The sequence below is a fragment of the Marasmius oreades genome, chromosome 2, assembly GCF_018924745.1.
Source record: "Marasmius oreades isolate 03SP1 chromosome 2, whole genome shotgun sequence".
Taxonomy (NCBI): Eukaryota; Fungi; Basidiomycota; class Agaricomycetes; order Agaricales; family Marasmiaceae; genus Marasmius; species Marasmius oreades.
Genome location: NC_057324.1, coordinates 2,063,749 through 2,076,257, shown reverse-complemented (window position 1 = coordinate 2,076,257; position 12,509 = coordinate 2,063,749). Strand labels below are relative to the sequence as shown.

Below are 12,509 nucleotides of genomic sequence, written 5' to 3'. Positions count from 1 at the left end.
CTTCTCTATGAATATATTCTGTAACCTTGAAGATCCCCGATACGAGTAGGACATCCCTTCACCTATTGATTTCCATCCATCCCAAGGCGTTTCGCCACCCGCGTGGGAATCAATTTTCATATTTTTGTTCTCTGTAACCTCAGGATGCAGACTGCATTTGCGGGACCATGGGGCTCGCTCCCAGCACCCTTGACGCCTTGGATGTGAGCCCCTCGTAACTCTTTCTTATAATTTTGCTGAGGACATGACAAAAGTCTCGATGTGATAGACTCCATGGGACACACAAAAATGACACCGGTTCAAGCATCGACGATCCCACTCTTCATGAAGCATAAAGACGTCGTAGTGGAGGCGGTCACAGGCTCAGGAAAAACATTGGCATTTGTGATCCCAGTACTGGAGAGACTCATTGCTCGGACCAGATTGCGAAAAAATGAAATCGGTGCACTCATAATCAGTCCCACACGGTACGAGCTTTGAAGTATTACTAGTTCCTGGGGTTCACGCTGTGATGATTAGAGAACTTGCGACACAAATACATTCCGTCTTTTCGGCCTTTCTATCCGCTCAGCCCTCCTATTCCGACGGCAATTCACTTCCACCACCGCTATTGTTGGTTTCTTCACAACAGTCGTCTCCAGAGCAAGACATGAAGCGATTTTTGGACACGGGAGCCGACGTTGTTATCGGAACGCCAGGACGTATCGAAGAGTTTTTACTCGGAAGAGGTCGAACGACAGTGAATGTTAAAGAGTTGGAGGTCCTGGTTCTGGACGAAGCCGATAGGTAGGTCGACATAGTCTATGACTGTTCATCTTTATGCCTGAGAACACATTTAGATTACTTGACTTGGGATTTCAGAACACGCTTACTCGAATCCTCACCCACCTGCCCAAGCAAAGACGAACGGGACTTTTCAGCGCTACTATGACCGATGTGGACGCTATCTCCGAACTAGTCCGCGTAGGACTACGAAACCCCGCTCGTATTGTTGTCAAGGTCCAATCCCGTAGAGAAGGCGTCAAAGAGACTGTTGAAGAACGACGAATACCGGCGAAGTGGGTGACCAAGTCAAATTCATGTTACCTCCTTTTGAGGGTGTCACAGTTTGCAGAATTTCTATATCACTTGTCGTGCTTCGGAGAAAACGATACAACTGGCTCGCCTGATCCTACACGAGGCATCGCATTTCCAGTCGTCCCAATTCATCGTATTCTTTGCAACCGGAGCTTGCGTCGATCATTTCTATCACGTTTGTTCAGTTCGTTCGATTTATTTGACCACAACGTAACGATAAGTCACAGATACTGCCCCCTTTTCTATCATCCAATGCAACATTGCATTCCCTTCACGGTCATCTCACACCCTCGGCACGATCGCGAACACTCGAAGCATTCTCCTCTGCAATAACAACCCCTTCTACTCCTGCAATTTTATTGTGCACAGATATTGCCGCTCGCGGACTTGATCTTCCTCACGTCGATACCGTGATTCAGTATGACCCTCCCTCTGATGCCAAGGCATTCTCACACAGATGTGGGCGGACTGCTCGAGCAGGTCGCAGTGGAAGAGCCTATACGATGTTGATCGGGAGAGAGGAGGAATACGTCGGTGAGTTTGGCTTAACATTTCGTACATATAGCGGTACATTTGAATTGTCGTAGATTTGATGTCGGTTCGCCGCATACCGTTGAAAAGACATTCGTATATTGGGAAGGGGGGACTGTTGTTGGATGAAAATCGACCCGAGGACGAGGACGTTTCTTTATACCTCAGAAGATGTCGCAAAGTTCTTCTAGCGGATCGCGCATTACATGACCAGGTCAGTCCAATCTTGTGGTTCAAAGATCTTTACAACTTACAACCCATAACTACAGGCGGTGAAGGCATTCGTTTCATTTGTTCGGGCGTATTCTAAACATGAAGCGTCATATATCTTCCGTGTTAAAGATCTAGACCTCGTTGGTCTGGCTAAAAGTTATGGTCTGCTTCGTCTCCCCAAGATGCCAGAACTCAAGGATATTGATCCCAAGGAATGGGAAGACGCGGACGTCGACGTGAGTAATAATCTCCGGGATCTCTAATCTGGGTTTATTGATTTGTTGTCCCAGTGGAAAGAATACGCCTATGCGGACAAGTTGCAGGAGACTAAACGCATGGTGACTTTATCGAAGTTCTCTGAAGAACAACAACGTGCGAGAAAGCAGAGGGCTGAGAAGGCGGCAAACAAGAAAGCAAATACCGCCTGGAGTGGAAAGATGGACCAGAAGGAAGAGCGGGAAAAGAGAAAGGAGAAAAAGGCCAACAAAAAGAAATGGTCCAAAGAGCAAGAATCCACGCGACAGATGGACCAAGCTCTGAAAAGACCAAGGGGGGAGCTTGAAGACGCTGGCGACGATGACTGGGAAGATATCGCGAGGGAAGAGCGGATGGCTAAGAAGGTTCGCAAGGGAGAAATCAGCCAGAAAGCATTTGAGAGTGAATTCACCAATCTCTAAAACGAAGGCTATGTAGACAGCTAACATAGCGTTTTTGTACTTTCTGTACACTTCAGGACTGACAAGGGTGAGCGCACCAGCAGTTGTGTGGTTCTCCGTGTGGAAGAAGCAATCAATCATATTAAGTCATAGCGTACTATACAGCGATTGATTCCCGGCCTTTAAAGCTCGTCATGGCCATCCTCATTTTTCCCCTCCGTCTTCTCCTCGGCACTTAGTGGAGTCTGAGCGTCCTCGGCCTGAGTTGGAGGGCTCTTGACTTCAAGGTCGTTGGCAGCATGTTCCTCGACGAAAGCAATGAAGCTATCTAGCGAACGGTCACCATCATACTCGATGAATTCACGAGTACCGGCTTTCTTGAATTTGATAGTCGGGAAACCGGCAACACTAAACCCGGCGGATTGCGGGATATCATTCTCCGTGGCGTCCATCTTAGCACTGCAGAAACGTTAAGCGAACCATACAGGTTGCCAAAATGGAGGAAACTTACATCGTGATCTTGTCCTTCAAGTCGCCGTAACGCTCGCCGAGCTGATCCCAAGTAGGCTTGAGACGTTTGCAGTGTCCACACCTACACCACTGACGTTAGAACGGCATATGATTGAGGATAGTGGAACTAAACGTACCAGGGAGCATAAAATTCAACGAGGACGTCCTTCTTGTCGTCAAAGATAACTTCATCAAACTGTTTACCAACCAATACAAAGACAGGTTCATCCTGTGTCTCGGGAATAGGTTCACTCTTGAGAGAAGGTTCTAAAACGCCTTTGAGGAAGTCCATGGTCCACTGCTTAGCAGTTTCGGGAGTCAGGTCCTTGCTCTGATCCAAAGGATACTTGAGCTGCTTCTGGACGTTTTGGATGATGAAACTTGGCCATTTGGCCTCACCAAGGTTCAAGGCTTTAGCATGGTCACCGAACTTGATGGCGTCGATCCACACAAAGTTGATTTTTGACTTGAATTCCTCTGCAATCGGCTTAAAGGCAGCGATAAGGCTGTCCTTGTCGTCCTTGGTAGGGTCAAGGAAAAGGTATGCAAGGGGTTTAGGGGAAGTGGCATAAATGGCGTAGTTCTCGCCGCTGACTTCGTCGATGATGGGAATAGCCAAGTCCTTCAACCATTCCTCAAAGTCTGCGGCCTTGGCATCAGCGATAGGGTATGGGTACTCTGTACGAGGAGCATCGAAAGAACGGTAAACAACGACAGCCGGAGGCTGAACGGTCTCAGCTGCCTGAGCGTCTTTGTCGTAGGCGATACCAAAGAGGAAGTCGTCACGGTGTTTTTCGGCGGTGGCGCTGAATTCAGCAGCAGGGGCTTGAGAAGCACTGGTAACGTATGCAATAGCGACGATATTGTCAGCCTTTTTAAATTCTTCGATGTTAGCCACAGTAACTTCTGAGACGGCGGGGAGGGATTGCCTTCACGTTGAAGCTTATTGAGTGATAAACAATAAGCCGAGAGAAAAATACTTACTTGACCATGTAGCTGACAATACCTTCTGCCTTTCTGGGGCCGTTGTAATCAGTGGGGGTGCCATTCCTGAAAACTTTCAACGTGGGATATCCCTGAACGCCGTTTGCCTGGCAGAGATCTGGCTGGTCGACACAGTCGACCTTGGCGATTGGAATCTTCTTCTCTTTAAGTGTGGTGGCAGCCTCTTCATAATGAGGAGCTAGAGCTTTACAGTGGCCGCACCTATAACACGAGAACAAGAAATGAACATAAGAGGTGAAGCACCCTATCAATTATAAACGTACCAAGGAGCGAAGAACTCGACAAGAATGAGAGACTCCGGGTTCACCTTCGCCTCGAAATCGGCCGCAGTTAGATTGATGACGTCCGAAGGCTTGTCCTCAGCATCGGCAGCGACGACGAATGAGGCGATGGAAAGAGCAAGCGCTGACAGAGCGAAGCAGCGCATGGTGGGGGGTCGTGGAAGTGTAACAGGAGGAAAAGATAAATAGGACCTTTTATAATCGGTTATGCAGGTTCGAGATACTGACGTGTCGCTTTCGTGTCTAACTTGGCACTTGCCACTGACACGTAGAACGTATGTAGCGCGCGCACTGCTTACATTTCGGCGTGCAATATTCTGCTATATAAATACTACAATTTTCCGCACGAAGTCAGATCAAGTATTCAATTCATCAATCGCTAGCCATTCCAGAAATCATGAATTCAATTCAGAACTAGTCCCTTAAAGTTGTCCTAAATCAAAGGTGGCGCCCTTTTGTCTCCCACTAACGTACTGTTTTAAGCTTGGCTGGAAAGGTCGTGGAGGTGGAAAGTCGGAGACTGGGAATGTATGAGAACCAGCATTGGGCGGCGGTGACGGAACTGAAACGGATGATGAGTAACAACCGGAATAATCTTACTTATTAATCTCACTTTTTCGCCGTGGTGCAGATGATGTCACGCCGTTTGCGCTGGAACCGGTGACGATCGCAGATACTGGCCGCCTTGGAGGAGGCGCTAGTGGAGATCGGGCAGGAGGTGCTGGTGATAGTGTGGGTGGTTCAGCCTCTGAAAGAGCTCTTATGCGTGGAGGTGGTTGAGGGACATCTCCAACTGGAGGTTTCCTTGTGGGTGGAGGCGGTGCCGCTGCTTTCGCAGAAGCAGAAGCAGAAGAACCAACACTAGAGGGTCTTGCTGGAGGAGGAGGAGCTGCTCTGCCTGGGAGAGCAGGGGGTTGCGGTGCAGTTTTGCTAGGGGACCCGAGCGACGAGTTACCACCTCTGGGTGGAATAGCTGGTGGTCCTTTGGACGTCGGAGAGGATACGGAACGGTTGGATGGTAAAGACACGCGGGGAGGAATTGCAGGCGAAGGTCTTGCGGGTGGAGGTGGTGCTACCGTAGATGGTGAAGGAGTGGGTCGATTAGGAGGTTTACGGGCAGGTAAGCTTGGAGGTGGGGATGGTACGGGGCGCGAAGGTAATGCGGGTGCAGCACGATTTGGAAGGGCAGGAGCTGTTCTTGCGAGGGGAGCAATTGGCGGGGGAACTGGACGCGAAACCGGAGGAGGAACTGGACGAGAAGATGCCGGTGTCGCGGGGGCAGCAGGGGAAGGCACAGGCCGTGATGGCACAACGGGGGGAGGTACGGGCCGAGAAGGTACTGTTGGTGGGGGTACAGGTCTTGCTGGAGAGGGTCTACTCGCACTCGTAGGCGGAGGAACGGGCCGAGAAGGAGCTACAGGAGCCGCGGGTGAATCCCGCTTGGGCACAGACGGCGGTTTGCCTAGACTGGGTGCTCTTGCTACAAAGTGTCCTGAGAATCAGACAGATACAAGAAATTTTCTAACGACATACCCGAATTATTCTGGCCTGCTGGCTTCAATTTGGGCATCCCACCCGCAAACAGTCCTCCAAGTTGGGGTGGTCCACCGGAGCTAGCCACTGCTGCGGCAAGTCCACCTCCCCCAGTACTTGCACCAGAAGTATGTCCTCCTCCACCTCCTCCACCTTTGGGCTTATCGACTGCAGGCGCGCTTCGATCATTTGTTTCTGCCTTCTTCAATCTCTTTCCGGCTTGTATTTGTGCTAAAAGCTCGCTGGACGCCATCACAGTCGTATGCTTGTTTTGAAGCGAGAGACGTGTGCCCTTTCTTGCGTTATGTGTAGTGAAAGTGGAAGACGAGAGTAGAGCCAAAAGTCTCCCACGGGGCCTCCCACGCTTCACCCACTTACATAACTGACTGCTGCGGCTTTGCTCGTTCACAGCAAATCGAAATCAAATAGAGCAAATACAAAATACAATACAATAAACATACAATCATGTCTTTACATCCTTCTTCGAGCGATAGAATTCCGAAAAGTTGAGCCGAAGCCCTAAGCGCCGACAGTCATGGTCGGTATGTATCGCCAGATGCTGTATCAACGTATGCATTCGTTCTGTGAATTGTGATCCGTATTCATTGATGGGACGCGTTAGACGGGGTATTGCCTCGTCAAGGGGCTCGTCCTCATCTCCTTGAGAGGGTGGTCCTGAATAGATTCCCTATACCAACGCAATTGGTGTGAAACCAGATCGGTCAAGAGGCTGATTGGCGGCTTACTCGCTCTTCGTCATGCAGTCGATCTCGTCGCGCAGATTCAGATAGACAGAAGTTATAGAAATTATCCTGGGTGGCTGGTTCACATTTGACAACGATGCATGATATTGGACATACCACTGATTCCCGATACTGAATTGCTATCGAGAATAAATCCGTGACTTGAGTCAGAACGTTTTCCTGAACATGTGTCAATACTGCAGTATTGATCACCGTGGGTCTGACTCACCTCCTTTCCTGTCTTTGAAGACAACAAAAGAATCTGCCTGACCAGTCTCCCCAAATAGCTCTGATGCGCCTCTATCATCGCATCAAGGTCACCCTCCCGTTTCCGTAGAAATTCCATTAACATCTTCCACGAACTATCGATGACTTCTGACCGACAGTAAGCTTGTAACTGCCGGATGAAGTGGACCATTTCAGCCATACGTCCACGGATTCGATGCCAAGCAGGTTCGAGCTCTACACAACGTATAGATCAATCAAACCGCAGGCAGCACACACAAAAACCTACCGGGTATCCGAAGAATCGTGCGAGCCCCGCCAGCCATTCGCATCCAGCATTGACTGAGCGTACCTTCGATACGCTTCATACGCCACAGGTGATTGAAAAGCTTGAGGTATTGAACCATTGAATCGGGATCGATGACGGTATCAATAGGTGGGTCCACCTTGTATTCAAGGGTGAAAACGTCCCATCCTATCTCGCCTCTCGAGTACTCCAACATGCGCGCGTCTAACCGACGAAGAACATCAGGAGGGTCATTTTGAGCGTTTGAGGACCTGATAGCAGCCTCCAGAGTAGCCGTCAGATTGTGGCGGAAGAGCGTGTTTGCAGGTTTCGATAAGCTTGGCCTAGCACGAGTATCATCATGGGTTGTTAATATGTACGATTGGAATCAACGCACCCCAACGCCAGCATCAGTTGATCGGCAAAATCACCATGACCGAGCAAGAGGTAATGTTTCAAAGCATTCAGGTGGTCAAGGAGCTTGAATTTTTCAATAAACACGTCGAAAAACCGGTGGCTTGCCAGCGAGTACGCAGCGTCTATTGAACGCTCTAGTCCCGAGATATCGCTGTACTTGAGTACTGATGATGGACGTCAATCACAAAGAAAATCACATAACAGGAAGTGTCAACACTCACAACCACCAGTGTTGCTCATTTTCTCTCTTGTAACCACCCAATCGCTGTCGCGACAACTATAGCGTATGAAGTTCAAACTCTTGCCGGTAGAGAAGATCTGGGGAAGCTATTAGCCCCCGATAAGATCGAGGGAGGGAGGCTTACCTTTCTTCCAAATGTTTCTCCGACAAACATGGGCAACATATCTTTTTGAAGCCGATACTTCTCTTCCCATAGCCGTAAGCCGCCTTCCCTATGCCTGGGCCCATCCATATCGTCAAATTTAAGATCGTCTTTGTCATCGTAAAGCTGATTGATTCCGCCATCTAACGATGAGGGATGTACGTGTTGGACGTGGGCCAGAGAAGAATCCACGGCAACAAAAAATTCTGAAAAAGGATCATAGAGCTCTCCTGAGAAGAGCCATTTATGAAGGGTGGAAAAGAACGGCTTTGAAACCTGAAACGAGGTCAGCCCTCGAACGAAACACGAGTGGTACCAAACCCCACCTCCTCCAGCAGTTGGTCGGTGAATGTGCGAATAAAGGGATCGCCGTTGTCGGTGTAGCTGTGTATCAGGTTTACTAAAGCGCCTCCGTGTGATTCTGCAGAGGACAAGATAAATTGAATTGGCAGTAGGGAGCTGATCAGCACGTACCTTTGGCTCCTTCGACACACACACTCATCATCCTCATTCTCAGTCGCCACTCATTAATCCAGACGTCCAGCCGCCACAAAGTGAGGCCACTCTCTTGCTTCAACTTGTTATCCCCATCGGAGGATGGATTGAGCATTTGAGACTCCAAAATAGCGATGAGCCGATAGTATTCGGTAAGCTTCAGTTGCAGATGGTGACACAAGCTTTGTTCAATCATTCCGACCCCATGGGCAACTCCACGTTCCCGAACAAAAACATCAACCCGTGTGTACAAATAACCGACTTCAGACAGACGATGAATAAGAGCTTTCGTTGGAGCCGAGATGTAGTAGCGCTATAAGGGTATTGAAATACTGATGGAGGAGACTATCTTGGCGACTTACCCCACTCTCCACGAACTCTAAGGTATGTTGATCGTCCAAGTCCCGATCCGGTGAGAATTGGACATATCTTCCCGATATGCCCTGCAGGAGATATAAAGTATCTCGTAATAGTAGGTTTTCAGGAAGAGGTGTACCCGCTACTAAACGTAAGATTAACTGGGATGATACAGACGATGAACCGTCCCAGCTTACCCGATTGGAGACGATATTCCCTCAGTCTTTCAGCTTTAGATTTTCCCACTTGGGGTAAAGGAGTTCGAGGGCTGGGACTTGATGGTGAAGCTGCCTTTCTAGAGGGAGGAGGAGGTGCTAATGATGGGAGAAAGGGTGGTCCAGTTGTTGAATGGCGCGAAGATGAAACGGATTGCAAGAACTGGACACAGGCGTGTTTCCTCGATAGAACAGGCTAAAAATAACAATTCAATGTGGTTCCACGGAGATGACGACTGCGCACAACTCGCCTGGTCGAGTAATCGCGACAATAGATTTGTGAAACGAAGGGATGCAGATTCTGAGTCTGTCGTTTTGATTACTGGTCTGCGTCAATCAGGCGCCCTCCTTGAGTAAAGACTTTTCAATCCTACATTGTCGCTTGATTAGGTCCGAAAGATGACCGATATCGGCTTCATGGCGCTGCCCAATCCGACTGCGAATGAGATGTTGAGCAGCCAAACCACAGTAAGATCATTGAACATCTCACCTTTGAAGTATGTCTTGCGATATTGTTACGAGTTCATTTCGCAGAGAGCTATCATTCCTAGAAGCTGGCACTAGTAAATAAACGATCGATTCTAATGCAGGTAACAAGTCGGACATAAGAACGGATCCGTAGAAGTAGAACGTCGCTGGCCATCGTAAAGTAAACGCGTCGCGATATATTCATATTTTACCACGGTCAACTGACAGAGAGTTTGAACAGCCTGTTCAATTCCGAATAAAACAATCGTACATAAACACAATGAAAAGCGAAAAGCGATATCATGGGCTATCTACGTCACAAAAGTAACTCAGGTATTTACATATAGTCAACACCCCGATAGCTCTACTAGCTATAGCTTGATTTCCTTCAAACCGTCTTTCCAGAAGGTGAAATAAGCTAAGAAATGTAAAGTTCGATCAACCTCGATAAATAAGACAAGTTCAGCTCACGGGTAATGCCATCCTCCTACGGCAAGACAGGCAGCTAATCAATGAACGGCCGAATAGAAAATCGAACAATACTTACCCTGTAGTTCAGAAGAGCAACCATGCCCTCGGGATTCATGGACTCGCCAATATACTAGGAAAATGTGTTAAACAATTCCGGCACCAGAGTGGAGATTCATTACAAATTCGAAATCCTTCAAGTTGGCGACAATTTTTTTGGCATAGGCCGCTGCGCCTTTTTCGAAAGCTTCAACACGATCCGGGTTTTTCTCCTGGAGGTACGTCTTGATGGTCTTCATGTAACCCTGTATAAGACAGTCAGATACAAATATGTTGTGCGAATTGCAAAGCTGGACGCGCTTTCAAGTAAGATAGATATGTCTTCTTGTCAAAATTCGTCTGATGAAGACGGAAGGAGTGGACGACATTGTTGACTTGTTGTGCACCGTTTTCGAGAGCTTCCTCCTGCTCCTCGGCGGAGGGATTAGCACCTAAGCTGGATGATAAATCTCCTGCGAAAAGGATGCGTAATCAGATCTACCAATGTTAACGTCGCCGTCCTTGACGACAATCATGGCACAGTCGACTTGATAAACAATGTCATCGACGGTCTTTCTGAAAACAGAACAACATTTCAGGTTGAACTAAGCGATTAAACTTTAAAAAGCTCACAGAGGAAAGGCATCGGAGATCATCTCATCCTCAGAGATAACATCAGAGTAGAGGAGCATTATGCGAGTGGGTTTGAGAAGTACAGGAGAATGAAGAGGTACAAAAATTTCAGATCGATCAAGGGTCACATCATCGCGCATCACGTTAATCATTGTCACACTAGTACTAACACCTTCGAAAAAAAATTCCATGGACTACTTACCAGTGGTAGTTCAAGCTCATCCCCCCTCTTCCTCGTTCAAGCACTCATCGGAAGGAAAATACTGGCGGTCCTTCAAAAACTCTGTTTTCTTCAAAGAATATGCACCCGTCACTTCAATACATTTCTCGCCTTCAAAACCACATCGTTATGCTGTGACCGCTGCCACTCGCGTTCAAGTATACGCACCACGCACTCAAAAGGTCACCAAAACCATTTCCAGATTCAAGGATATCGCTCGCAGTGGATGCATTCGTGCAGATGGCAAACTTCTTGTTGCCGGGGATGATACCGGCCTCATACAAGTGCGTGGAAGGCACCTCACGTATTTGTTGTAACACTCATGTCGCCCCAGGTTTTTGACATCAATTCGCGTGCCATACTTCGGACCTTCGACTCTCATAAACAACCCGTGCACGTTACGAAATTCTCGCTATTAGCCCCCACACAAGTACTTTCTTGTTCCGATGATACAACTGCTAAATTATGGGACGTACCCTCACAATCATGCATATCCAGCTTTACCTCTCATACGGACTATGTTCGCTCTGGCCAAGCCTCCACCTCTAATCCACATTTAATCTTAACTGGATCGTACGATTCCACAGTGCGCCTGTTCGATACACGTTCGGGCAACTGTGAGCTTGTAATGAGTGCTGGCGGGTCGGGAAGGGAAGGAAATGTTCCCGTCGAGCAAGTCCTGATGTTTCCCTCAGGTACCGTTGCCGTATCCGCTGCTGGACCCATCCTCCGGGTATGGGACATTGTTGCGGGTGGACGTTGCGTTCGAGCATTGTCCAATCATCAAAAGACCGTCACGTCGTTGACGTTCGACTCGGGTGCTTCTCGGCTTCTTACCGGCAGTTTAGATCAAATGGTCAAAGTTTACGACGTCAGCACCTATAAGGTGGTTCATACCATGAGGTATCCAGCACCACTTCTCTGTCTAGCAATATCGGTATGGTTATGAAGCTTCTTTTGAGATTGACCCAAGTCTAATCATTCACCCAGCCTGATGAGACTCATATTGCAGCTGGAATGACAGACGGGACCCTATCGGTTCGAAGGCGACAGCCAAAAGAGTCGGAGGCAAATAATGCTGCTGCTGTGGCCACAACCATTCTCCAGTCTGGGACCTACGACTCTTTCCTCGGAAGCTCTTTAGGACAGGGTCAGCTGAAAGGCAAAGGAAAGGCAAAGCCCCTTGGGGATGTGAACGAGTTGCGGATTGAAAGTAGACGGTCAAGAAGGCTGAAGAACTATGACAAGTTCTTGAAGAGTTTTAAATATTCAGCTGCTCTCGATGCCGTTCTCAAAAAGGTCGATAGGGTCGTTTGAGATCAAGCGACTTACTGACATCATTCATTCCAGAACGTCCCACCGACGATAGCGTTTTCACTCATACAAGAGTTGATACATCGAGACGGACTGCGAATAGCATTGTCGTACCGTGACGATGTCATGTTAGAACCTGTTCTCCGCCTTCTGGTGAGACATACCACCGATTCTCGTTTCGGGCAGATGGTCTGCGATGTCGCATCGGTAGTCATAGGTTTGTCTTCCTAGCTCAGTCTAGTTATTTTCCCTTGACATTCCCCTCAGAGATGTACACGCCAATCCTTGGGCAGTCTCCCGTTATCGACGGCCTCTTTATACAATTACGGAGGAAGGTGATGGCTGAAATACGTTTTCAGAAGGAAGTCCAACGGACCAAAGGGGCATTAGACATGGTCCTAGCATTCGCAGCATCCGCTACACCAGTGGTACGATGATAC

General features: G+C 48.4%; 6 protein-coding genes across 6 annotated transcripts; 2 read left to right on the top strand and 4 right to left on the bottom strand.

Annotated features, from left to right (window-relative positions):
• Positions 1–144: 144 nt before the first annotated feature.
• E1B28_004316 (uncharacterized protein) lies at positions 145–2,498 on the top strand (the record flags this gene model as incomplete). Its single annotated transcript, XM_043148779.1, has 9 exons — positions 145–203; positions 255–467; positions 520–786; positions 840–1,058; positions 1,108–1,252; positions 1,305–1,611; positions 1,665–1,822; positions 1,878–2,057; positions 2,112–2,498. 9 exons carry the CDS (start codon positions 145–147, stop codon positions 2,496–2,498), a joined length of 1,935 nt encoding a protein of 644 aa, XP_043013381.1.
• Positions 2,499–2,659: 161 nt separating this feature from the next.
• On the bottom strand, positions 2,660–4,419 carry E1B28_004315 (uncharacterized protein; the record flags this gene model as incomplete). Its single annotated transcript, XM_043148778.1, has 5 exons — positions 2,660–2,936; positions 2,989–3,069; positions 3,125–3,916; positions 3,972–4,193; positions 4,256–4,419. The coding sequence occupies 5 exons, from the start codon at positions 4,417–4,419 to the stop codon at positions 2,660–2,662; spliced, it is 1,536 nt and encodes a 511-aa protein (XP_043013380.1).
• A 276-nt stretch (positions 4,420–4,695) lies between these two features.
• Positions 4,696–6,059, bottom strand: E1B28_004314 (uncharacterized protein; the record flags this gene model as incomplete). Its single annotated transcript, XM_043148777.1, has 3 exons — positions 4,696–4,835; positions 4,887–5,753; positions 5,807–6,059. 3 exons carry the CDS (start codon positions 6,057–6,059, stop codon positions 4,696–4,698), a joined length of 1,260 nt encoding a protein of 419 aa, XP_043013379.1.
• A 210-nt stretch (positions 6,060–6,269) lies between these two features.
• On the bottom strand, positions 6,270–9,533 carry E1B28_004313 (uncharacterized protein; the record flags this gene model as incomplete). The annotated part of the gene is made up of 15 exons (XM_043148776.1): positions 6,270–6,494; positions 6,553–6,618; positions 6,667–6,729; positions 6,779–7,011; positions 7,064–7,404; positions 7,458–7,641; positions 7,699–7,795; positions 7,843–8,136; positions 8,187–8,281; positions 8,335–8,668; positions 8,718–8,857; positions 8,910–9,123; positions 9,179–9,249; positions 9,302–9,363; positions 9,418–9,533. The coding sequence occupies 15 exons, from the start codon at positions 9,531–9,533 to the stop codon at positions 6,270–6,272; spliced, it is 2,535 nt and encodes an 844-aa protein (XP_043013378.1).
• A 476-nt stretch (positions 9,534–10,009) lies between these two features.
• E1B28_004312 (uncharacterized protein) lies at positions 10,010–10,594 on the bottom strand (the record flags this gene model as incomplete). Its single annotated transcript, XM_043148775.1, has 4 exons — positions 10,010–10,168; positions 10,224–10,354; positions 10,405–10,478; positions 10,536–10,594. The coding sequence occupies 4 exons, from the start codon at positions 10,592–10,594 to the stop codon at positions 10,010–10,012; spliced, it is 423 nt and encodes a 140-aa protein (XP_043013377.1).
• Positions 10,595–10,724: 130 nt separating this feature from the next.
• Positions 10,725–12,506, top strand: E1B28_004311 (uncharacterized protein; the record flags this gene model as incomplete). Its single annotated transcript, XM_043148774.1, has 5 exons — positions 10,725–11,039; positions 11,090–11,692; positions 11,746–12,054; positions 12,106–12,286; positions 12,337–12,506. The coding sequence occupies 5 exons, from the start codon at positions 10,725–10,727 to the stop codon at positions 12,504–12,506; spliced, it is 1,578 nt and encodes a 525-aa protein (XP_043013376.1).
• Positions 12,507–12,509: the final 3 nt, after the last annotated feature.